General features: G+C 37.4%; 2 protein-coding genes across 13 annotated transcripts in view; one reads left to right on the top strand and one right to left on the bottom strand.

Moving 5' to 3' along the window:
- Positions 1 to 1209: 1209 nt before the first annotated feature.
- On the top strand, positions 1210 to 19901 carry LOC128881482 (protein quiver). 5 transcript variants are annotated; one of them, XR_008458086.1, is made up of 7 exons: positions 1218 to 1631; positions 3853 to 4108; positions 6649 to 6797; positions 10374 to 10421; positions 10854 to 11000; positions 11496 to 13314; positions 13401 to 19901. XR_008458086.1 is itself a non-coding variant. In XM_054132554.1 (6 exons), exons 3-6 carry the CDS (start codon positions 6773 to 6775, stop codon positions 11750 to 11752), a joined length of 477 nt encoding a protein of 158 aa, XP_053988529.1. In that variant the 5' UTR covers positions 1218 to 1631; positions 3853 to 4108; positions 6649 to 6772; the 3' UTR covers positions 11753 to 19901. The 5 variants fall into 5 exon arrangements, 3 of the variants coding, with proteins under 3 accessions (XP_053988552.1, XP_053988529.1, XP_053988544.1); XR_008458088.1 differs by having other exon boundaries at positions 11496 to 11927; XM_054132554.1 differs by having other exon boundaries at positions 11496 to 19901.
- Positions 19902 to 20675: 774 nt separating this feature from the next.
- The window catches only part of LOC128881443 (histidine decarboxylase), a 15513-nt gene continuing 9814 nt past the window's right edge, over positions 20676 to 26374 (bottom strand). For 6 of the 8 annotated variants that reach the window (XM_054132508.1, XM_054132499.1, XM_054132484.1 and 3 more), the window contains 10 exons: positions 25682 to 25844; positions 24787 to 24857; positions 24665 to 24684; positions 24475 to 24573; positions 23945 to 24165; positions 23619 to 23728; positions 22599 to 22769; positions 22341 to 22417; positions 22013 to 22127; positions 20676 to 21181 (listed from right to left, as the gene is read on the bottom strand). In XM_054132508.1, the coding sequence (XP_053988483.1) occupies positions 20844 to 21181; positions 22013 to 22127; positions 22341 to 22417; positions 22599 to 22769; positions 23619 to 23728; positions 23945 to 24165; positions 24475 to 24573; positions 24665 to 24684; positions 24787 to 24857; positions 25682 to 25844 (1385 nt within the window). In that variant the 3' untranslated portion in view covers positions 20676 to 20843. Of the gene's footprint in view, positions 21182 to 21992; positions 22128 to 22340; positions 22418 to 22598; positions 22770 to 23618; positions 23729 to 23944; positions 24166 to 24474; positions 24574 to 24664; positions 24685 to 24786; positions 24858 to 25681; positions 25845 to 26374 lie in introns of all 8 variants that reach the window. The other 2 variants (XM_054132490.1, XM_054132522.1) reach the window with 2 other exon arrangements.

Raw genomic sequence — 26374 nt, forward strand, 5'->3', positions numbered from 1 at the left:
TTCGTCATTTGTTTTTTTTTTGTTATGCGATAGAGTTAAATTTAATAATACACGTTCAAATGCACATTTTGTGTTTTCATACTGTATCTTAGGCATGTGCATTGTTAATTGTTACTAAGCAATGATTTTCATGGCTTTTGAATTGTGGTTTCATGTTAAGTATCATCTTACTGTTGTTTACTGTATTCTGATAAGGGCATACATGTATTATAATCACATAGGACTTATATAACAAATTCAAATAGTTTATTGCACTGTAAGTTTTTAAATCTGTAGTATCGATTCTGTAAAATATCAGTGGTTTCTTAGCGCTCTCTAGATTTCAGAATGATGACCACGAATGGTTTCCAATTCAGTTACCAACCACAGGAAAGTTAGGTATTTTGAAAAACTTGTACACCGCTGCTAAATTTATAAGAGAGACTTAAAACTGCATATATATCTATTCATTGTAAATTACATTTTCCAAACTCCAAAATAAATTCATTAAGGAAATTTATTTAGTTTTATTTCTGGCCGCTGGAGCGCTGCAGTCTAGTCTCTATCGATAATGCTGGTAGTGACATAAACATGACCGATAAATGGTATATAATGGTATTGCGATAATATGTACGAACTAGAATAATCCTTGAAGATATGCAACCTTTCGACTCATTGTGCATTTGTTTTTAAATGATTAAGAACCGATTCTTCTTCAATTGCAATTATTAATAAATGTACAAATATTAATACTTTTAATAACATTTGTAGCAGTCGGTTTGAAAGAAATATATATTTGTAATAATATGGAGAGTGTAGAATTATTGAAATCAGGCTCTTTTTCAATCGCATTTATTAAACCACGTCATTCAACAATAGTTGTACTCGGATTACCCTGAATTCTTGTGTATAACTATGTGCCAGTAGCTTATTGTAGCCTTCCTCTTAACTAAATACTGCATATTCATCTCGAAAGTGCATAAAATAAATAATATAATAAAAATCACTATGGATGGTTACAGTATTTCTATAGATGGGTGCTTCAAATTTATTTCCAACATAACCACAAAAACCAAACATCTCGTACGTGGTCAACGGCCCAAAGAACCAAAAATATATTGTTTTCGATTTCTTCAAATCTTCAACGCGATTTCACCCCACAAATATTCGCGCCTTAACCGCGCAATCGTGGTGGGGACCCCCACATCATCCCTCTGCGTGTGCCGTAGCGTTACTTGTCGTCTGCTCGGCGCACTTGCCGCAACACGAGCACGAGGCAACGACTGCTGACCCCGCATATTGATCGACCCGAATCTGCAGTTCGCTTCTATCCGATTGCGCGGCACGGGTGGCGCTTCCACGCACAGCGCCGCGACGCTCGTCTACGCTCATACGCTAGCGTAGTCGCAACCACTGCACCCGCTCGCGCCGCATCGTCGTCGACTGGGCTATGTGGAACCGTCCACCCCCGTGCTGGCGGTGCAGTGTTCACGGGATCGCTTAAAATCAGCGAATCGTCGACGACAGTTTCAGTGATCACCATTGGAAGAGCCACCAGGGACTGGAACCCCGTTTGCTGAACCCTCCAGGATTGGAGGAGATCCTGGCTCCTTTCTACGCTCGAACACCTGGGATCTATGTCTGTGAGTTGTGTACGTAATCGAAGCAGTAGCCTGAAATTTCTCTCTTGATCTCCTGAATGATTTAAGGTATTCGAACTACTTTTCGTTTATTTGCGAGCGTATTTCCTTTCGTTGCTTCGGTATGTGTCGGGGATAAAGTGTTGGAGGAACTGGGTACACTTCTTTGGAAATGGTGGGTATTTATGTAATACTGTGCGTGATGGTTGTGTCATAGTATTTTATAATATTTCGTGGTCTTCAGGGGATACTAAATTTACCTTGAAGTAATATCACACTGTCTTTTAATTCTGTATAAATCAAATATTCTTCGGAGTTGAATAAAGAGAAACGGGCATATGGTTTCACGTAGAAGATGGTGAAAACAAAATCTTCATTGTAGAATCGTGTTCGTTTTATTAAACGGTATTTTGATAGTGTAACTATTCTGTTGGAACAGGCTGGGCATTCTTTTCAATGTAGCCGCACTTCTAGCTGTGCTCGCTCTGATTTAAATACGAAGCAGGTGTCATTATTAGTGGCGCTACAAGTGATATCACGGGATGCGATGTGCCTCTGAACACTCCACGTTTCCATGAGTTTAAATATTTTATGGCAACGCGTCAAAATAGTAACATATTGTTTCGCGGAAGTCAGTTGTGCATGTAACATAAACATACAAAATTTCTATCTACATTTTTATTTAGAAAGTTTTGTTAAGATAATTTATCCTAAAGCAAACAGTTTTGTTTAGATATCTTAAATAGTTTGGATATCTAAATAGTTTTGTGTAGATATCTTAAATAGTTTGGATATCTAAATAGTTTTGTTTAGATATCTTAACTAGACTCCTACATAATGAATAATAGAATGAAGTAAATTCATTTTTCTGTAGCGGTTATTGTACGTCGAATGCGTAACATTTTCTACTGCGAACGAAAGTGGCTGTCTGATCATTGCGGAATTAACTACTTAACTGGTTTCCCGCGTTGGTACCTTCCTCGAGACGGATCATTTTGCAATTATCAACTTGATTTCAACGCTATTCTTCAAATTATAAACTTGATTAGATGGATTCTATATTTCTGGAGTTTATTCTTAATATATTTTCTTCATGAAATGGTCAATTGTACTAGTAACCCCAGCTTCGTACTACTTTCTTCTTACTGCAAACGTTGAAGCCAACGAAAGGGAAACCTGTAAAGATTCAAGTTTATGGTCAGTCCTGCACTTTTAAAATTGTATTAGTACTGAAAAACGCAATAGACTTTTTTCACGACTATTCAACGATTCGATTTAACGTAATAGTAAAATTCCCCACTCACTTTTCTTTGTCAATTTAAAGACTGTTAAAACATTTTCGGCTTTAACTTTATTCTACTTTGTTATTCACAAGTAAAACCTATAGATATCCAAAAATTCTCAAAGTGTGACACAGGAATTTGGTTTTCGAAATTGATATAGAACCGTGAACGTTGGTTTGCGCAACAGGTGCTTAAATTTTAGTCGTTATGTCCAGATATCGATCATCTCGATCTTCAGTATTTTCTCAGGAGTCGATCCGATGAAAAGATAAAAGAAAACCAATATTATTGAATACTGCTTTGATGTTATTTCTTAAAACTTCATTGAACTAAAAAGAATTTCAAACTGTCGAATCAATTTGGTGTCTGATTAAAACGATACAACCATTAACCCGTTCACTACCAGGGAAATTTACAGCGTTTTGCCTTGGGCGCCAATATTTAATACAGGTGTGTAATCTACGTTATTATTTTGATAATAAACGGTGATATTAAATTTGTTGTTTTAAAAAGAAAATTTACGATCTTCTTTTACAATAATTCGCGACTCAAAAGGCTATAAACTTATCCCGTGAGTAAATGCAGTCAATTTGAACTACGAGATATCTCGTAGTTGGCAGTGAATGAGTTAAACGTTTTCCAGGCCCTCCTTTCATTTCTCGACATGCTGTACAACAAGCAGGATCGCCAGCAGTGTTTGTATGGAATGTGTGCTATGTATTATGTGGCGTTCCATGCTTTCCGCGAGCATTTTCTAGTATACATCTCATCTGTCAAAAGTCCATTTCATTTTCCACTGTGCAAACATTTGCGTATGCGGGACGTGGTATCGGTTAACCGATCGTTGTGCATATTGTTTTGTCAATCAATCGAGTACGATGTAAATTGACACATCGATCGTGATTTCTTCGGAACACTCCATCGAATCTTCTCAATTGAAATTCTTTCAGGATCGCCGATACTGGCTGTCGAAGATGTTGATATAGAATCGTCGGATATCGGTGGACGACGCTCATCCTAGAAAAATGAAATCACGACGCTGCGACGAAAGACTTTGTTCTCAGCGGAACGGACACCAGTCCTCGTAGCAGAGAGTCGGAACGACGATACAGATCTCGTGGCGATTTATTCAGCAGTGTCCATAGGATCCTTTGGAGACTCGTTGCTGCTGATAGGCCGGAAGAATCCTCGTTGCTGACTCGAAAGGTAAGGTAATTCTTCGTCCGAAACATGCATCTCTAATTCAGAGAGAATTTTTTATATCAGAAAGCTCTTCATGTTCTTGATTTTGTATTACTGCTCGAGGAAGTTGACAATATCGTTGGCTGAGTTTTCTTGAGATTTTTTTAGAATTCATCAAGTTATCAGAATTACAATCTTTCATCAACCTATAGAATCTTAAATTTGTAACATATGAAAAATTGTCTGCTTACTTTCACACTTTACTTGCTGACAATGTGTGAGGTACTAAGTAAATTTTTTGAACTTGAAACGATACTTCAGACTCTTCTTTTCTTTATTTTTATCGTTGCCTTCTTATTTATACAACTTCTTGTATAATCTTCCCTTCTTTCTAAAAGTTATTGAAAGGTTATTAAACCTTTCAGACCTGGCGTCCACAATTGAGGACACAAAATTTAAAAATTACCGACACTAGCGTTTAGGGCGAACGCCCTTATTTGTGCACATGAAGAAAGACCTGTTTTCCTCAAAAACTACACTATTACAATTATTTTTTATTTTTTTTCATACTAACTTTAGTTCCAATTAATCATAAAAATTAAATTACATTAATATGAGAAAAAAAACATAATTCAGGCTTGAAAGGGTTAAGTTGCTTGCCAAATGTGAATTTTCACTGTAGAAATTTAGAATGTCCAATACGTGCACTGGTAAATCAAATGTGCATGTTGACCGACGCAGTTACTGTGGAGTACCATTGATTATAGCATTAGCATCCCAGTTATATGAGCTGATCCATGAACGATATCATGAACAAGTTCTCGAATAAACAGGATTCGATGCAATCAATCGACTGGAAACTTTAGCCTAGAATGCAAATGAAAATCCCTTTTAACGGATTAAATGCTCAACGTCGCTTCTATCGTCAAGTACTTCTTCACCCTAGGGGCAAACAACACACTTCACTAGCCAGATCGATGTTACACAACAGAAGAAACGGGGCTCGGTGCGTTCATTATCGCGAACTACTCGGCATTCACTTATCGACAATTATTTTTAAATAAAAGTTACACGTTGCTGGAGAAATTAATATTTATTATCTGAATTGAATTGGTGAATTAGAATTTTTGAACGAGGATATCGGTCTATTATGGATCATTACAAATGCAGGATTAGTTGGGATAATACTATTCAAGTGAAGTAATTTATTGTACAATTATTTCGACCACGAAGGTTTTAAAATATAAGAATAATCATAAATTCCACCTGACTGCTTCGAATAATAGTAATTCCAATCCATTTTAATAACACGAGCATTGCAATAAATCTGTTTTATTGGTTTTAAGCCGTAGAATACGCTCGAAACTTCTGCAAGTAAAACTTCAGCTCAACCTGCATTTAAATCGTGCCAAATCGAACTTCTACATAGTGTTTCGATTTATAGCGCTTAATTCATTGGAAGACGTTAGACGTAGACAAAGTTATAGTAACGCGGTAAGGGAATATGCGGCACTTTGTTGGCTCAGCTGTTTGCCGCAGTGTTGGTTGCCGCAAGATCGCGTGAAAAACATAGTATCCTTATCCTATTACCGCTTCGAGTTTTATTGGAACGTTTCCGTATTGTCTGTACAAGATCAGGAATAAATTAGCTCTACTAATCAATACTTAACATAACCGATATGTGCGACAATAGTCAAAGTTCATTATTCTAAAATTTGTTTACGTGAACTTCCTTAAATTTTATATTAAATAATATTTTTCATGTGTGTATTACAAAAATAATTATTAGTTAATTACTTCGTGGACCAAGATTCAACGCTAAATTAGAAAGGTTTCGTTGAAATCCAAAACATTGGTTACAATAACTCCACCTAGATTCCAAATATAATAATCAGGAAACGAGAAATGGTGTTAACACAACTTCCCCTTAGGGAGGACAGAATGATTTAAAGCAGACTAGGGCCTGATCTCTTATTAAAATAAGTCAGAGCATATGGAGTAGCTCACCTTCAGACAAAAATAAGACGAAGATGTAGATTAAATATCTGAATTCTAATAAAAAAAGTTTGAAGACATCCTACAAATGCGATACGAAAATAATATTTTACAATCCATGAATAAACATTTATTCAATCTCTGCAGAAATTTTCACTGATCCCTATCGTTACACCCTTCTGAAGCAAATTAACACACAAAAATCATAACGATTTGATAGAAATTCCTAGTTATCCTATCCTTAGGTTACTTCTTATAGTATGGATTGAAAATTCAATACTAATTCATATTTTGCGACTTTGTTTTTACGAATTTATGATAATTAACTAGTTGCCACACTTTCGTTACGAAACACACAATTATCGATCTCTTGCCGAGCTACCCAAGATCCATCCGTGGCATTGATTTTCTAAAATTGGCGACTCTGTTTCTGCTCCGATACGTTTCGGCCTCTGATTACCGCCAATCGCGCATGACTGTATAGAAATATCCAACGAAACACGCTCAGCGTTTAACGAAGTGTAATTAACGTCAGATTGCTAGTTTTAATTTTTGTTTTCCCGTTACAGTCGATTGCCTGGCGGGCGAATGCAACTCCGCGAGTTGCAACTGGCGTGCATTTCTACCGAAAGGGCGAATTCGTGACACGGCATGAAGCTGTATAAAAAGTAAGAAGGAGCTACCACGGGAAACATGGGGTCGAATCATTTGTTAGTGGGTGAGTTTCGCGAGTAATTATTAAATTTACTGTACCATTAGTTCTGAACGATTCTTTGGACTCGATTTGTTTTATTATGCGTGTTTTTAAATCGTTTACTTATGGTGTTTATGAAGGGGTTGTTAAATGTACGAGCACAGTCTTAGATAACTTATTGGTGGATTTGCGTAAGAGTACATTGCAACGATAAATACATATTATATTTCGACACGATTCAACTGTATTTTTGAACGTAGCATTTTTTGGTACATTTTTGAAACTTTTCTTTTCATATCATATCAGTGTATTAACTTTTGTCTGCTTGGAAATATTTGTTAGAAATGTCAGGTTTCTTAGATGTATTCTAATACTCAAGGCAAAAATAGATATTTTTGCAACATAGAGGTAGTGACTTGTTAGACTATCCAGAGCATTTTAATTCAGAGTTACTTAAACATTTTGATACTTTAATCCTATTTTTTTTGGGACTTAATTGGGGTATTTAGTTAATGAATTAAAAAGTGAGAGTATCTAATGAATATAGCAATTTTCAAAGCATCATTATTATACATAAACTAAAGACACAAGTATCGCTATTTCCTCTACATGATAAGCTATTTTTATACTCGTATTTTTAAATTCTCCATATCATGTTTTTAACCTATTTTTATCAATATTGTTTACTGCTTTCAATATCTCGCACTGCACACATTATTTTAATTATGTTTCTGAAGAGGACTGGAAACATTGGGATTGAACCGTTGAAATGTACAAGTAACTATGCCTTATTACACTCTGGATAGTCTCCTAATTACCCCTTATACAACACAGTGTCTGTGATGGCCAACAAAACAATCCATATTATTAAATTTATCACATATGTGTGTATTTTCTAAAATTGTTCGAAAAGGGGAGAATTTGCGACGCACTACCGCGTAGTATCATTTATCGCTTACACCCTTCGAGCTAGCTAGAACATTCCTCCCTCCCTCGAAGCAATAATTGTGCCTGACTAGTTAGATACGAATGGAATGTGCTTTGTCAAATTGTTTTGGAGAGGATCGTGCACACTGCTTCCGGTAAGTGTGCACTGCAGACGACGAAAGCGGAAGGAAACGTATTTCGCGATTAGATAAGGGTTGACCCGTACAAAGCGTCATCGGTGATTAAAGTCTCCTCGTTTCTCGATCGATTTTCCTCGATCTATCTTCTTCTGACGAGATAATACTGTCAAGGCCTTTGATTTATAATTTTTTAATATCGCCTATGATGTAAATACATTATCTAGCGTCGTCGACGAAAATAATAGCACGTACTTCCTTCGTACTGCAATAATTTATCTCCAGTAAAATAATGTTACAACAATGAAACAATTTATTTCTTTGGCTTCGGATTAATATCATATACACACGACATGATTAAATATCATCTAATGTTTTGATTCTGGTTTTGGATTCTCTTCATAGAATAAAAAAAGAAAAAAACATATAAGTATAGAGTGAAATTTATAAAGAATATGCAACAGAGAAAATTGAGGAGTTTGATCATCTTATATCAGTTGTAGTTCATTTTCACTCGCAACTGAAGTATATAATCCTCTGCATCAAATGCAAATGAATCTCTTAAACGAATATAAAAACCACCAATAAATCTTAAAGAAAAAGGTAGAGAAAAAAGGGAAAAAAAATTTTATGACGTCGTCCTTTTTAAAATAAGAAATCGACGGTCATGTTAGTCGGCAACGACACGCCGTAAACGCAACGAAACCTTGTCTCGTATTATTATTACTATAGACTTCTTGTACGTACGTAGATTATGTTCTGAGAAACAACACGTTAAAATCAATTGCATTAGTAGACACACGTACGATCGCTGCCGCTGTGCACGAGGTACGTACAAAATAAGTTTCTAAGATCGATAGAACCGACAACAGGTCAGATCAACGACTGTCTACTTCTTATTAACTATCAGATTTTTCACACATGCCACGGCTAAGAAATGCTGCATACTGGAAGGTATGAAATTGAATAAAAAGGATATCCACCTCTGAGAACTCGATCTTATTTATGATATATGAATAGAGAGGTCTGCAAGTATGAGAAGTAAGGACAGAAACGTTCTATTCCTAGCTACAGTTAATCACGAATTACTCGAATAAAGTCTTGAGTGGCAAAGTTCACAAGAAGTTTCCAGTTTCGAAAGTCTATTTAAAGTTCGTTAATATAAAGTGACTGTACACAGCGTTCGTATGAAATTGATAGAAGTTTCCAATATAGAGTGGTTATTAGTATTATAATTATCAGTGATGTCTCGCAAGGGAATGAAGCTAGTATTTAAAAATGTTTTTGCAAAATTTATTTGGTTCGATGGGGCAAATAATGTTGAGGAAATAAGTTTGTTTCTCGTGAAGTGGTGGGGGAGAAAGAAATTAATGTTTGCAATGTTGATGAAGAATCGACCTTGATACACGCTCATTTGATTATAAATTTGATTATATTATGCAATTATAAATAGAGATTTCTTTTAGTTTACTCAAATGTTACTCGACCCAAGGAAAAGTCAAAACGTTGAATATAAACTACTGGACAAATGGAATGAACACTTTTCGCATGTTGTGTCGTTATGGTGTATCCGCCATTTTGAATTTCTAAATTTTGAGTTCAGATTTGGAATCAGCGACCTCAAAAATCCCTGTGTACCAAATTTCATGAAAATCGATCGTTATAGAAACTTCTATTAATTTTATAAAAACTTATGTACCGTCACTTTACATTAACGAACTTTAAATGAATTTTCGAAAGTAGGAAGTTCTAAGAACTTCGATGCTGAAAACCTAATTCGATCAAACAATTGTCACCTATATCTAAAAACAGAACCTACACTGCGTGGGAAAACGTATTTTCTTCGTTGATAATTTATAACCCGAGGAACGAAAGAAGTCTGGTGCACGACTTGTTAACTATCGACCTATGCAACTTTCCCGACATTCAGTTGAACTTGCTATTTAGAGTTGGGCGTTATTTAACCGAAAGATCAACTTTCATTTAAATAATTGCTCAGAAGAAGAAGTTATAACTACCCGAAAGTTTAAAAGCAAGCAACAATTAGTTGTCATTTGAAACATCTATTCGATTCAATTGAAAGTAGCTACAAAAAATTGCAAAATGGAATTTCCAATTGGAAACAAGACCTGGTTAAACGAACGTCATCAGGTAGGTAGAAACCAAAAATAATAAGAAACAAGCACCCAGAAACGAGGAACGTGACGAGTGTTATTGACTAATTAAATTGTCGTTGGATTCATTAGTAAAATCTTGGTGAACGATCATGGATCAATAAGATATTCGGATACGAAGTTATCCCAATGTTTTCATCCGCGATACGAAGCTAGACGGAGTCACGACGATGAATAGAATCGTCGCCAGTAGCGGTGGCAGTAGCAGTAGGAATAATAGTGGTAGTTCTAGCAATATGCACCCAAATGTTGTTGTTGTTGTTGTTGTTGTTGTTGTATTCATGATAATCGTTTACGTAGCCATTTACTAGCTACCGTCATGGTTATCGTCGCCTAACACAGTGACCAATGTTTCGTTTCAGCGGCAATTGTACTCGCGGTTGCCACCGTCTGTCGCGCAGAGTGCCAGAGTGAGTGATCAAGCCAGCTCTTCTCTTCAGTGTCCTTATCTTCGACGTAATCCCCGCAGGACTAGCATCTACAAATTCAACTCATTTTTAATTCATTCGTCTCGCGTGAAAACCACTTTTTTTTATTATTATTATTACCAGCGGTTACGTCGCACAAACTTGTGAGAGATAAAGTAATTTGAACACATCCTGCTCGAACTTTCGATTACCTACCTTTTATCTTCACAGTATTTCTCTTTTCTACATTTTCGCATAAAGCAGCTTTTATTTTTAATGTTTGTCTGCGATCGTTGAGGATTTCTATGATTTCATTCCTAGTAAACGTAAAAGTACATTGGCGTTGAAATACCCAATTTGTTTACATTTTATTTTTTTTAAATTCTTTTGCTGGTTGAAACAAATGCTTGAGTTCATTTAGAATGTGTTTTGCAGCTCGAAGAGTTTACTGCTACGAATGCGATTCGTGGACAGATCTCAGATGCAAGGATCCATTCAATTACACCGCGCTTCCTAGAGATCGGCCGCCATTGATGATCTGCAATGGTTGCTGCGTGAAAATGGTTCGCAACGCGAAGTCGTGTAAGTGTCACCTATCATTTTATCGCGAACAGTAATTAAATATAGAGAAGAATAATAGGTGCAAGTACTTTGGTTGTTTTGCAACCTTATGTAGCAAATTTTAACGCAACAACAGTAATGATAAATGAGGAAGGAGAAATAGAATGAAATTATATGAATTATATTCGCTAGGTACATGTACATAAGACTATTGTCTTTTATGTCAAACCAGCATCTTCCATGTTTAATTGCAATAATATACCTGCAGCCAATGTTCAATTCAGGTACATTCCACAGCATAAGTGCTTCAATAAATAACAAAATTCTAAAGCCCTCTTTGAAAGATTGTTCGTTTAAACAGCTCTACATCCGCCACGTTTAAATACAGTGATATTATATTTGTTGGCCATGTTCAATTCAGGTACAATACACAACATTAGTGTTTCATTAACTAAGGTTCCTCCTGAGAAGTCCTTCACTTAACCGACTCTGACATAGGTAATCGTCTGTTCGCAGCGTACGAGAGCGTGAGACGGACCTGCACATCTCAGCTACAGATAAACTTATTCATGGTGGACCACGTGTGCATGATGGAAAGTACCGGCACTGGTCACATGTGCTTCTGTGAGGAGGATATGTGCAATCGTGTCTCCCCGACCTCGTGTTCGAATCCCGTACTCCTGCTGATCCTGTCGACCATCCTTGTACTACGCTCAGTCATCTTAGGGGTCCCAGCTTGCTTAGTAGAACGTTGCAATGGTCACGTCATATAACACTGATTCTACTCTCGATTCACCCGCGGTGGTTTTGATTCATATCCTCGTAGACCATTAGTTATAGCCGGCGTCACGAACACCAAGTCGGGACGAGCGATCCTGTACAGTCACGTACTGACCAGGATGAGCGAGAACTCTCTATTTGTTTCCACACGATGATGCGAACCGAGAGGTAAGATATACAATGTGTTTCACGGAAGAGAAGAGAATCGTTCGATACCGACCATCGGCAGATATTGATAGTAGAAGCCTCCGTTGAGGAAAATAAAATCCTCAGGATAGAAGAAAATATTACACATTGAAGCATAATTACCCAGGGTCTTTTAAAGTCTATATTTGTCCAAAAACTGAACATGAAAATACACAACAATACCAACCTAACAGTAAAACACAATATGAAGTAGAGCAACGAGATGCAAACCGTATCAGCCGACAATAGTCTATACAGGAATTCTACTAAATTCCTATCTGATGAGTTTACAGATAAATGTAACGTTTTATCGATGATCGAACCGATCGGAACGCTTGACAACGATTCTCTTCTTCCCTTCACTGGAGATACTGCACTCTGTAATCGCTCATCCCGATCCTCTCTTCGGCGTAGACAGTAGCGAGAGATCTGGACCGTGTTCTGTGTAGACAAATCATTCGACTCTCTATCACTCTCACGATTTTACCGCGATCCCTTGTTATTTTTTTTTGACGTCTCCTCGAGAGAGAGGAAGATATATATATATATAGAGAGAGAGAGAGAGCTTACGCACGTTCGCTGCAATGACTTTGTGATACGTGCACATACGAGAGAGAATTTCGTTTGCCCTCTCCCTGGCGAATGCGCAATCCAAGGTATGAAATTCTCGATTACTTTCATCCATTTTGCACAACGCTGCCAACAATTCGCAAACGATTCGAGTCACCTTTGAAATTGACACCGGGTAGAAGATGTTCGTTTAAATAGTAGAAATTGGTTGCAATATGGATTGATTTTTCTTGGAAAAATTGTACTGCATGAAACGTGATATTTTCAATTTGTTTTACTTCTCTTATACAGTCAGTCCCATAAATATTCGTACCCTCTGTGGTTATTGAAGGAATTTGTCTAAATTAAATGATAAATTTGACGTTTCCAAATACATTTTTCATTATATATATACAAGTGTAAAGTTTATCCATGTACATATTTATAATGAACAATTATTTGAAAACATCGAACCTATTATTTAATTTAGACAAACTTCTTTAATAGATATAGAGGGTACGAATATTTATGAGACTGACCCTATATATTCAATGCATCTTCTCTTTTCATCGTCACGTATTTATCGAAGATTTCTAAGCATCGTTTTTCTAATTCTCGTAAGCACTTTGATAATCATTTAGAATTTAGCGTCGCTGAATGGAGATGCTCTTGATATTTAGTAAAAAAAAAGAAACGGAAAGATTAGAATGGACTAATATCGCCGTGCTGATTTCTTGGAATGTTTCTTTCATTAAAATTCCCTCGCTCGCTTGATGTCACCTGTGCTTCTGTGCCAGGTCCGCCACGTTTCTAAGCGAAGGTAGATCACGAAAATACGTAACGTAGGTGTATACTGTTTGCTACGTCGTTCGATCATTGCAAGATTTAGGAGTTAATGTGTCGTAGATGGTGTTACGTCACGCATTTACAGCTTAGAGCACTGTGCGCGTCTTGCACTGGGAGTGAGGAAGCCTCTCCAAAAAATAATCCCCGAGTGACGAAGGATAACCGAGTCGAGGCGCAGAGAGATGCGATAAGAAACGTTACGATAAGGGATAGTTGTTCTGGTGGATTAGAGTTGATTGCTGGGAGCTTTTGATATTCGCCAAACGTTTCATACGCGTAATGATAATGAGATTTACTTTCGTCAATGATGACGTTATATCGCTTTCGAGGCAATAGATTGCTGAAATCGGTGGTAGCCATTTTGTAAATAATTGTTGACATTCGCTGGAATAAGGTAAACTCCCATTGTTTTATTATAGAGGCCTTCTTGGGGAGACGTTGTTATAATTTGCAAAAACGAACTATTAGGGAAAGTATTTAAGCTAAGGGATTGGTTGATATGAAAGTTTAGAGTTGACATGAAAAAATGGTAATGAAATGGTAATGGAATAAAAAAACGTAAGATATAATGGATATATACGTGGTATAACATATTTTTGTGTTTACAGCTTAAAATGTTTTAAAATGTAGGTTTAAGATGCCCTTTTACTTATGAGCGTTAATTGTTGAACTTATTATTTAAAGGGAAATATGAACATAGTGTAGACTACACGGAAATATTTTATTAGAAAAAAGTATACAAAAATAAATTCACATGTTAATGAAGACAAGATTCTTATTCTTAAATTACAATACTGTCTCTTTGAATATATCCAACAACAAGGCCAAAGACTTTAACAATGGAAGTTTATTTTACGAGGAATTCTACATATCTATTGTTATAGTAAACTAAGTGTCAATGCAATACTAGACGAATTCTACAATATTTCGTGCTCTAAGAAACTGATTCTAAAGGATGAAATTCAGGATACCACGGCTCTCTTTGAATACATTTTATCAAAGTTTCAAGATAAATAACGCGTGATTTCGGTGCCCATGCGCGTGTCTCGCTATTGCCGCGCTCTCTCTACTGTTCTTCGTCACTGAGACGTCCCTGAAAGTTTACTCATTCGCCATTCTTATGAGTCACCGACGCGCCCCATCCGCCATGAGAAAATGAAACGGAAGTAGCCCTTGGTACCAGCGTGCTTAAGGTAGTCCACGGCCAGGAAGCATGGTTTCGGCATGCCCATCCGACAGCGATGTCATCAAACGCAGCGACGACGGCCGACGAGCATCGACAGCAGCATTTTCGTGTTCTACGTGTCTCGAGTTTGCTCGCACGCGTGCCTTTCGAGGGATCATCCAATGGTAGTCGAATCGATAAAAGTTAATACAGATAGAATTCAGTATGTGGTTAAGAATCTGAATCATTCTCAGTATATAAGGTTTGGGAATGTTTCCGTATTCGAATATTGTACTCGAGGAATTATTCTGTATTTGTTCAAGTAATATTCGAATATTGTGATGCAGGCCGTTCATTTAGTAGATTCACCTTTCATGGAAAATGAACACTTTGTTATTTGCATAACGATATTTGAATAGTGATGCGCGAATACATATTGAAATACTTGAATAATCCAATACGCATACAAATATTCTAATCGTATCGAAGCACTTGAATATTCCAGCAACAATATTCTAATACACATTCAAACATTCCAAGAGCGATACCACCTAAATATTCTTCAATAATAATATTCACATACGCAGAACAAATACTCAAATAGTAAAATAATAAAATTATTGACCACATAGGTAAACAACTACCGCAAGGTGAACCGCTCGGAAGTGCGTGCGCGTGCGAATGTGTGCCTCGGTAGTGTTAGCGATTCTACCAATCACGTATTTAGCAAGAGTGTGTTCACACGTAGAAAGGAGCGAGTTCAAGTGCATGAATTGTAGCACCTTCGGTATAGTGTGTTGAAAATCGCGACAGAGGAGAAGCGATGACACCCTTGGACCTGTTCCATCGTTAAACGATCGAATGGAATCAGATTTCATTAATACACGATATTCCAGCAATGTTTGTCGTCTCTATCCACTGTCCACCGACGTTCAAGCGCAGCAACGCCTTGCATGACACTTGCATGAATTTGTTATTAGTACTTTTGCGACAAACAAGGAACTCCATGTCCGCAGCCTTTGCTTCGGCCGGTGACTGACTTCCAATGAGATTCTGAAGTCGATCAAGTTGCATTCTAAATTTGTAAACTTCAGGAATGTCGAGGTATATGACTATTTTTTAATACAAGAAGGGTACATTCGTTGACTGTGAAAGCAAGATTGTTTCGTGAGATACATATTTGAGGTATAAAAGTTGGTATATTTGTTGCACCACTTTATTAAGTATACCTACAGTTAGTCCCATAAATATGCGTACGCTCTATGTCTATCGAGGAAATTTATTTAAATTACATGGTAGATTTGATGTTTCCAAGTGTACGTTTATATAAATATATACACGTATAAGCTTATTCATATACATATTTATAATAAAAAATCCATTTGGTAATATCGAAACTATTATTTAATTTAGTAAAACTTCTTTCAATAGACATAGAGGGTACGGATATTTATGGGATTGACTGTATATTATAATACATTAGTCAACAGACGTACTCCACGTTTTATCTATAGAAAACTACATAAAAAGTAAAACCTATTTAAAAAATGTTCTCAATTGATCCTAATTGGGGCTTCCTCATGGTAGAATACTCCAAACATTTACCAACATTGCAGATACTTTCTTCAGGGATCAAATGATACACTGATATCACGACACAAGTACCAGTGCATTGCAGCTGGCCTTTCCAGGTATTAAATGATGACACATTGATATTATGACACCGAAATCAATGTATCATTTGACCTCTAAAAACAGGGACAAAGCTTACACCGAAAAGCCTCATTCAGGATTAATTCTGATGATCCGACTTGCGAACGCCTCAAATATCTTAAACAATATTGCTAACGTTTTCGAGAACATTCGAAAGTCCCTGCTTGGTATGTTTAATCTTGAAAAAGAAAAAGATAATAAACCTCGAAGGATTCATGGAAGTCTTCCCCGCGCGATGCTCGGCTGGAAAACAGCAGCCCGAACACGAAACCCTCCACCCTGACGAATGCAACGCGAGGCATATCGAACTTAAAGAAAGCACAACGTGGGCCTTCAGCTTCGAACGTGCCACACCGATTCGATTAAAATTGGCAGCGCAAGAGGGCTTCAGGCTTAAGTCGGAAACTCCCTCCGGTCATCTCTCTCTCGACACGCAAAGAAACGAGGAACTCGATCGCAGAAAGCGACGTTGACTCGCTCGACAGTACTCGTTCGTTCGAGCTTTCGATCACGCAAAACTGATTGAGGTTCGGGCTGGCACGGCCAAGTTGAACGCGCATGTCCTCACAGAAAGGCTTCTCCAGCGGAGCCTCTTGCCAAACAAGCGCCGGTGCTCGATTGACGAAAAACCGAGCTAACCGGTGGTTCTCTGGCAAGCCATGCGGCTCGTGTCGCGTCATTTGTTCATTGTCGCACGCGCGGCTGCGAGGCTACGTTTTCTTCGGTTTATGATGCCGTTTTTCAACGCTCTGTCTAATCATTCTCGTTTTGTCGTTGCACCGCGAATCCGCGAGCGCCTGCTGGAGCCTCTCCCAACGAACCTTGGAATATATTCCTTTGATTTATTTCTTTTTTAAACTCGAAGCGAATATCGCAATGCGATTGGCATGTTACCGTAAGAGTGGAAAATCGGGGAACGTGAACACTCACTAGTGAATGTTTACCTTCGCTGATTCGCTTGATACGCGTTCCATGGCGGAAGCGAGCTTTAGCTTCTCTATCCAGATGAATCATAAGTAAAAATGACCAATAACGATCGAATGAATCATCTGTGTTCCTATCTAAGTAAAGATTCATTCGAAGTTCGTTGATTTCGATCTCAATGGTAATCATTGGTCGAATTTTAAGGATATATTGTCTTGTGTGTCGACACCATGACATGTTACTTTTGATACGGACTTGTGTAACAGCCATACTGAATGCATCGTCGTTAGATCGATTCTATTACTATTTACCATATTGCAGTTCTCTTGCATTAACGAACAAAGACTATTAAAGTAACGAAGAAGAACCTCGGAGGATGAATGTTCTTCCTCCTCGAAGCTACTTGGTGTTTTGTAAGAAACTTCTCCCCCCCCCCCCCCCGATTAAAATAATTATTTTTAAGTACAGCAGGCGCGACAGGAACGGCGCAACGACAACACTGAGTCAACATGTGACACGAGTGAATCTCATCTTTGAGTCTGGCCTCGCAGCTGGAAAGAATCCACGTATTGCTACCGATGCGAGTACCATGCGAAGTAATGGCGGATGTGCTGTGACGAATCTTAAGCAGATCGATCGAATACGTTTCGGATCTGACGTATCAGATATGCTGTTAACGAGCTGTTATTCCTCTATACAGAATCTCTCATTCGTCCTGATTTAGATAAACATTAAAAAGAGAATATAATATTTAAGCTTCAAACACGCTTCGACGATACTTTTCCATCGAGAGACGTTCGATCCGTTCCGTCCGATCGAGATTGTTTCATATCGCCGATCGACATACTTTCTTCGTCCGCCTCTATACACGACAACTCATATATTCAAGTGCTTGCATAAGGATCGAGGAGATCGTTGATCGATGTACACTCTGTCTGTCACAGTAATCGCTGTTCAAGCGCGTCGACCTGTCAAACCTGTACCGACACGCTCCACACTTTTATCTCGATGTTGACGGAACATTGCGCATACTGAATGGTGTATGATCAGTATTTTTACGATGCAAGTGTCTCGAGAATCCCTCTGTCTTTTTTACGTGTCAATGTGTACCGATTGTATGTCGACATGTTGAGTTTTTCTGGCCTCTTGTAATCTTCGTTAATGTGATTCTGATTAATTTCGAAGGGGACTCTAGAGCGATCCTGTGGCATGAGGTGATTTGTTTTAAATGGTACAGTAGCGTTATTGAGCAGCACGTAGTTTACGTTGATCGCCCATTCAGCTCCGTGCGTTTATCTGTGATTTCGATGTACAGTTATTATTTTCGAGAAAACAAAGGGATAGATCTCTAGTTTGTAAGGATACGCAGAGGAATCACAGACCTTGTCTATTTTTTTTTTTTCTTTCGGTACGGTTAATTTAACCCTTTGCTAGTCAACAGAACTTTAGTCATAGGAACGGACTATTACATTGACTTTAATAACTTTTCGTAGCAAAGGATTAACATTTTTAATTTCCGAGAAGTTCAGTAGCTATATTTTAACATTTTCTGGCGTGTCCTTTCAGTGCGATTAATTCAACCAGTTTTGTGATCTAACAGAGGACGTAGATTCTGATGACTTTTCTCTTAATGTATCTAACGCTTGAGCTTCGCAGCGAAAGGTTAACATTTCTAATTTTCCAGCCAATTGCTATATTTTAGAGCATCCAGTCGTGGAAACGCGTCTTATTCGAGCAAAGTTAAAATCGCAAGTGATAGAGTGAAGTAATCTTCTTTAATGCACATATCGTTGCCTCCGCGGAGTTAATAATCTCACGATAATAATAGCGTTAGGGTTCTCAGAATGCGACTTTGAGATAGTTAAGCGCTGTTTAATGGTAAGCGCGATAGCCAATAATCGAGCGTCCAGCTCAGCGTGCCTGTCGAGACGAGAGCTGTTGATAAGTATTTATTTGCTCTATAGCATTTATTAATTTTTTACTAGAATCGATACGATAGCGATACGAAAAGTAATGTTAAGCAGTGCTTAGCTATAACGAAAACGGTAACAATTGAACGCGTAACGTCGACGTGTAACACGTAGCGTTTAAATATATGTACTTCGTTGTACGAATATCATGGTGAATTTTTGTCTTCGCCTATCATCGATCAGCGTGGGTGATAATTGCGAAGAAACGCGAGGAATAATCGCCAATTACATTTCATGATAATGACTCTCATAGGAAAAATTATACATTGGCCACTAATTACGGAGCATAGGACATTTCCGTTTAAAATCGTGATGCAAACAATTGGATGGAACGAGAGTAAGAGTGCGTAAGTTCAGAGAAATGTCAACGCTTTCGTTAACATTCACCCACTGGGAACATTCGTAAAGGACAATTATCGCGGTGCAGTCCACGATTAATTCGTTAAGGTGCTCAGAAAGCGTCATTTAAGTGTTGAAAGTTGTTCTACTTGCGGTTGTAGAAGTTGAGGTAACACATTCTACTGCTGTTAAACGTCATAGGATAAGCAAACGTGGTACAGAAAACACCGACCAGCTGTCCAAACAGGGACGGAACGGTGATAAGGGAATGTTGTAATTTAATGATTGTTAAATACTATTAAAAAGTGGTGTATCGAGTTTACGAGTCTACGAGTATGATGTACGACCGCGATTTAATTGTTGACGCGAATATATATTATAATACACTATCGGACGCAAAAGTGATACTTTGTTGACTTACCTCAATGAAAATATACATATATGTGTACATATACGTTTACTCCCCCTTCTCTCAATATTTTTCATCGCGCGAACAACTATTATAAGGAGAAAGAAATTGTACAGAAGAATTGTTACACGTTAGAGGATACTGCGTTCAAGATATGTTTTTCCAGACATCGGAAGCGGCGATCATCGAAGGCCCGGTGGGCCTGGCGCGTTTTCATGTCGTATCGTAAATCGCAATAAAGTTTATATATCATTGGATCTACCTGCCTGTGTCATTTTTAGGAATCTAGGATAATTAACTTGAAGAGTGATGCCTTGGCGAAGAAGAAAGTTGTTTGTAAGAGAAACGATGGTCTAGATTGGTCTGACACATTGTTATGCTTTACTGTAATTTATAAATCATTTTGAAGTTTAATTATTTTTATTTTCAGGTCTGATTCTCATCCAAGTAATGCAGAGACACGGTCCCGCGTATGTAATTTAAACTTCTCGTTTATCATTTTCTAGTTTCTAGATCAGTTTGTTTGGATTGTTCTCCTTTGAGGATTTATCTTTATCGACGGAGTGTTCTGCATTGCCTGTAGAGTAACTTACCTTACCGACCGAGAGTTCTACGTCAGGAAGTCTTACCGACAAGCACAGTACATGACCGAGAGAATACCTCTTCCACTCGTGGGGTGATAAAAGATTAAAAATTTACAAATTAAAATCGTATCTAAATCTAGCCAACCACGAGGATTAATTTTATCTTGCTTCTCATGCTAAAACGCAGTAACCCTGGCAAGCAGGAAATTAATCGAGGGATCCAGGCGATCGGACAGTAACTTTAGATTTATTATCGCAGCTTATTACTTTCTTTCCAACAAGTTTGTTAAGCGTCGCTAGGCCTGCGAAGTGCTACGCTTAATCTGAACAATATATAATCCATCGAAGATGCGAGGGAGTACAGTTAGTATCGAACTGATTCCAATGAACCGATTAACTTTACTCTTTTTTCATACAGTGGCCGCACTTTCTGCAGAAATCAGTGTCCTCCTCGCCTCCATCTTTCTCCTTGTCAGGCTTCTCATGTTGGTCGCCCACGGTCGATAAGTCACCTGTGTAAGGACGATGACCAATCGCGCCTATTGTTTCGCTCCTAGGTATATTCGCCTCGGCCGTGATCATCGACATTAGTTCATTTGAGCAATCCTGAGTACCGATCTTGATGGATCCGTTCACTACGTAATTCGAGCGAGTCTTAGAGCTTTGCTTTCTCAAGAATTTATCCTTTGTTGCATCCGATGAATCCTGGTGGGCTGTCGAATTCTCTCTTGAAGCATCTGACGACAGGAAATTTTAGGAGTTATACTATAATCAAAGGCCGAGGAAATTTTGTACTAAATGCTTTTAATTTTAAATTTTGCTTCTACGGTATTTTCTACATAGGTTTCTGGCGGGAAGGGGAGGCCAAAGTTGAGAATACATATTGTCTGAGAATTATTTTAATTTTAAATGTAGGTTGTTAATATTCTCTGATGATATTTGAAGGGATGAAAGCCATAGTGTTGTAAATAATATTTTTCTTCGATTTGTAGAACCTTTCTATACAATGAATTTTTATGCTTAGGTTGCATGTATGTACATGAGTCGTTGTTTAAAAAATTTTTGTTTATGTATTTGTGACTTTCACCTGTTCGTTAGGAAGATAGTATGATTATGGTTTCAGTAGGCATTCTTACTAGACCACTAAGACTCGTACTCGACTTTTTTTAATGATCTGTACTGATTGGGTGTCAGCAACTTTTATTTAAACTAATTAAGTTTTACGTGATCCTATTTGAATAACATATAGCGATAAAAAATGTTTTACAACTATTACATTTAAATACATGTTTAATTTTACGACTATACATGTGTACATTATATTAATTTTTACAAGATGATTTATAAGATATATTATGATAAAAGCAAATGCATACGAAACAAATTAATACTTGTCAAAGGCAGAAGTAGGCAACGAAAGCTTAATAAACTTCTTCTTTGTATACTTTTACTATCGTTATTACATGCGCCATTTTTATGCGAACTGTTTAAGATACAAGGAGTCAGTTACAATTTAGGGAAATTAATATGTCAGCATTTGAAAATTACTATTAATTAATGTTGCTTGCCATTATTGGATTGATTAGTGTCGGATCCTGATTCACCTGTTCCTGAGGGATCCTCGTCCTCGTTCAGTGGCGATTCAGAGGTCATTTCGATTGCTGGGCGACAGCAGGCATATCCCTGAAACAAAAATGACGTGTTTCATGAAGATTTTAATCAAAAAATGTGGTATTCTTCGGGCAAGTGATGTACGAATATATTGTGTAGTTATTTGAGTCATGAAGGCGTTGAAAATTCTAAGTGATAGAGTCAGGAAGTTCCTGTGATTATTTTCTAAGAGGGTTTTTGGAAGACTATTTTTAAAATGTATTTTTTTAAAGGCAGAAGACTCACTTGTACGAGGTCCATACGTGAATCTAAGGAGAACTGCTTTCCTGACATGAGTATTCCTCGAATTCGACGTCGCATAGCTGTCGATACAAATTTCTTTAGAATACTGCAAATTTTCTACTATAATTTTACACAAAATGAACGCAAAAATACTTAAAACTTTAATTATACGTTTTTAAAGAAATGAAATTTAACGTTGATCGATTTATATATTTTGTTTGTTTCAATTTAAATATCAAATAGATTCTGTTATTTTTTTACCTGGACTATCTCTTGCTTCTAGTCGAAATTTACCAAAAGCCTTCGTGCAGTCTTCGAACACATCAGCTGTATCGTATATGGCAGCGAAGCTGCCATTAACGATTTTTGGTGACATAGGTGAATTGGCCAGCAGCAAACTCGAGCCAAAGTTTTCGTTCTTCTCTCGAGTATCTGAAAAACGAAACGTCTATTTATGTTTCGATTCCAGCATCGACATTTAGGGACACGTGACAATTAAAAGAGCTAACGTGTAAACGAAAGGAAGAAAAAAACGAAACCACAGAAGATTGCAAACTCGTCTTACCTGAGCTTTCTGTGCCCCAAGTATTACAGACAGTGCATTTTTACAGAACAAACAAAAACAAAAAGAAAACAATGCGATTAGAAAGAAAATTGTTTATTATCTTTCGTACAGATTGCTTAGCGTAGGTCGGAAACCTAAATCACTAGGGGAACTGAAATCAAAATCGAATGGTATTTTTAAATGCTACTTATACAATTAAACGAATTCTGCAACTGAGTGTTCGTAAATATAATAGTTTAGTTACATGTGTACAATCTACGAACTTTCGCGTTTTACACCGTGTGCGTTATCGAATCTAATAACTATTTTTATATTATTGATACGATATGATAGATTTTGAATTCTAATATCAGGTAATTAAAAGTATAATTTCGACAACACCGAGGAAATAATTTAGTAGAAATATTACACTTCCAATTAAAACATTTAAAGAACGTTACTTAAAGGTCTTAATCGTTGAAACAATTCTCTCTTTTGGCATAAAGGTTTATATTATCATCCCAAGGAGTATATATTCAAAAGGAAAATAACGAAACCTGGTTTGTTCTAAGAGGCTGAAAAAGAATTATGTGTTTAATAACTAGAATAAGCTTACATTCGAAATGTTCTTTGAGCGGCGTGCAAAAGCTGTATGCACAATGTTTGACTGTTTACTTTAAGGAATGGATCGTATCAGCTTGGCTCAATCAATGATCTACCTTTTGGTTCTGTGTTACCTGCAAGTGGAACTCTTGCTCGTACTGGAGAACTCGAGGTGTCCCCAAGGATCTCGTTCGCTGTGTTCCTTATCTCGGCCCAGTCTCTTAAAATATCCTCGTTGGTCGTGCTGAAACATATTTAAAGAACACAGTTCAGTTCTCCAAAGAGGTGAACAAATATTTTAATTTTTAATACTATCAACTCAGTACTAATTCAAATTCAATTTACACAAGGCGTGCAATAGTTCTCTGATTCATACGCTTTTTTAAATCACCTTTTCAGTTCTAATTAGAATCTCTATGTTTTTTTAATTTTGTTCTACTAGAAACGTTGAATAACTTACTTGGTCGAAGTGACGGTGAACCTAATCACGTATTTTCCGTGCAAGGCAGCCGGTACGCAGTGGACGCGACCTCTTGTATTCATTTTCTTCAGCAAACGCTCCGTCAGGGTGTTCTCACCACGAAGACGGAACACGACGAGCCCCAAGTGCCTCGTGGCAGGGATCTCGAAGCGTGCGTCAGCCAAAACTAGCGCCTCGAATTTTTGTGCCAACCTGACGCCCTGAAGAAATAGTCAAAATTCACTCTATCTACTAATTTAAGAAAATACTGACAATAGAACGAGTACGTTATTTGTTACATCGCATAGCTTCTAGACTACGCAATCAATTTTGTAGAAGAGTAACCAATAACGTGCCATTCTTAATTGTATTATCGATAGATTATTCTCTGACAATAATGAAAATGTATATCTTCATTCACACAGCTAAATCGAATTTTGTTTGTTGCATGAAGAGACTGTGTTGTCGCGCGTGTACGCGGCTTTGAATACACTTTTTTTAATACTAGGAAGGTATTATGCAATAGAAACCTCTCGAATATGCTTCTGAAGGCCAGTGATTCCGTAATTTCTAATGACGAACCACAGTTTCAAGGCTCTGAATCTCTTTGACAGCGGGATTTGCCAGTGCTGAAAAAAAAAAGGAACGACGATATGGATATGTTAGAAAATTACACCATTATCAGCTCGATAAAGTTTCTTGAACTCATTGGTTAGTTACCATATAATCGATAGCAAGCCCTGCAAGTAAATAAGACACTCATGTTTAATCTCGTGTCGCGCACGAGTGAATTCAAGGCGTTTATTTAAGTATCTTTCGGAAAGGTATCGGTGCTTCGTTACCTGAATTTTCATGCTTCAGATACAGCGGGTCCACGTTAAATGTTCTGTGAAGAGCTTGGCTGCTTTTCACCCTGAAAGAGTGATATAAATTGTTGCTAATTGAGATTCCTACAAGGTTATTATTTCGTGTCGTTTCAAGCTTTCCTTTGCGAACTGATATTTTCGTTAAATCGAAATATTTGGTTTTCATCACCAATTAAGGAATTGCTTGACTGTTAAAGATAAAAATATTCAAAGTCGTTCGCGACGTTTCTCAAGATTTAAATTGATTAAATTCATTAAATTTTGCTTGAAGGTTTAAAATAAAAATATCTGCGCTTATTGGTAGACTTCCTAAGTGTTAAATGTAATAGATAAATCTTAATAAATAATTCTTATTAAATTGATAAATTTAAACCTTATTTAATTTATTGAACTGCATGGTTTATTAAATTTATTACATCCAAAGATTTATTAAGTGTAATGAATTTAAATTAGTGGTATTTCTATTTTAAATCAAAGTAATAAATTCCAGTAGGAAGCGCTTCGTGAATATTTTTATTTCAAACATCCAAAGACCGAACTATGGAACACACTGGTTTCCGACTCTATCATCTTTAAAAGACATTCAAACATCATTTCGAAAGATTATGAATTACGTAGGGTCGCTCGAGCGGCTCGACGGAAATTGCAGGAAGAATGAAAAAACCGATTCTGCGTCCGCAGTCCGACCTAGAAGTCGCACGAAAGAGATCGAAGGATGATAATCGCGGTTACGAATTTATCGAGTTTCCAACGATTTGCGAATTTTCGAATTTCCTTCATGCATACTTTCGCAATGGCGTCTTTCTGAGAACGATTAGGACGATAATCGACGCAGCCAGGCCAAATTCATATTCTTCTTCGTAGTACTCACCACATCGCTGTGCAATCGAAATGCACCATCAGCCATTTGCTGGGATTAAATGCTATCGAATCGGCATATTCTATTCCTTGAAGCCACCCACGGAATTCGGGGCAGACGAATGCACTGCCTGCATAGGCTGCATCCACGTGCAACCAGAGTCCATTTTCCATGCCTAGTAATTGGGAGAAATGTTTGCTTTTTAATCGGAAACTTGAATATAAATCGAATGTATCTTGTTAATAAATTCCTCAATTATTAATTATTTCTTTAATGATTCCTCCAATCGTAGATAAATTCTTCAAATTGTGTTTATCTTGACCAAAGACTTATTAAATGTAGTGAATTTAAATTAGTGGTATTTCTATTGTAAATAATTTATATATTTTAAATATGTTTCTATTTTAAATCGAAGTAAAGAATTACATAACTGTAGGAGTCTAAACGAAAAATAAGGGACGGGGATTCGAGAACCCACGATCCTCGGATCCACAATCGACCGCTTTACCTACGCGACCAATCGCGTACCCTACGTTTCGTGTTCTTATTTGACTCCTTATTGTTGGGTATGGGAGGCGCGAACACTACACTCGGCTATCCTGAATTGACATTCATTCGCCCTGGAATGTCCGTTTTCTCGGGTTTCGCGTCTCAACAACAGTGCGCGCCGCGCCCTCTTTCGCGAGTGTACTCCCCTCTCTCTTT

Source organism: Hylaeus volcanicus, chromosome 1 (assembly GCF_026283585.1).
Source record: "Hylaeus volcanicus isolate JK05 chromosome 1, UHH_iyHylVolc1.0_haploid, whole genome shotgun sequence".
NCBI lineage: Eukaryota > Metazoa > Arthropoda > Insecta > Hymenoptera > Colletidae > Hylaeus > Hylaeus volcanicus.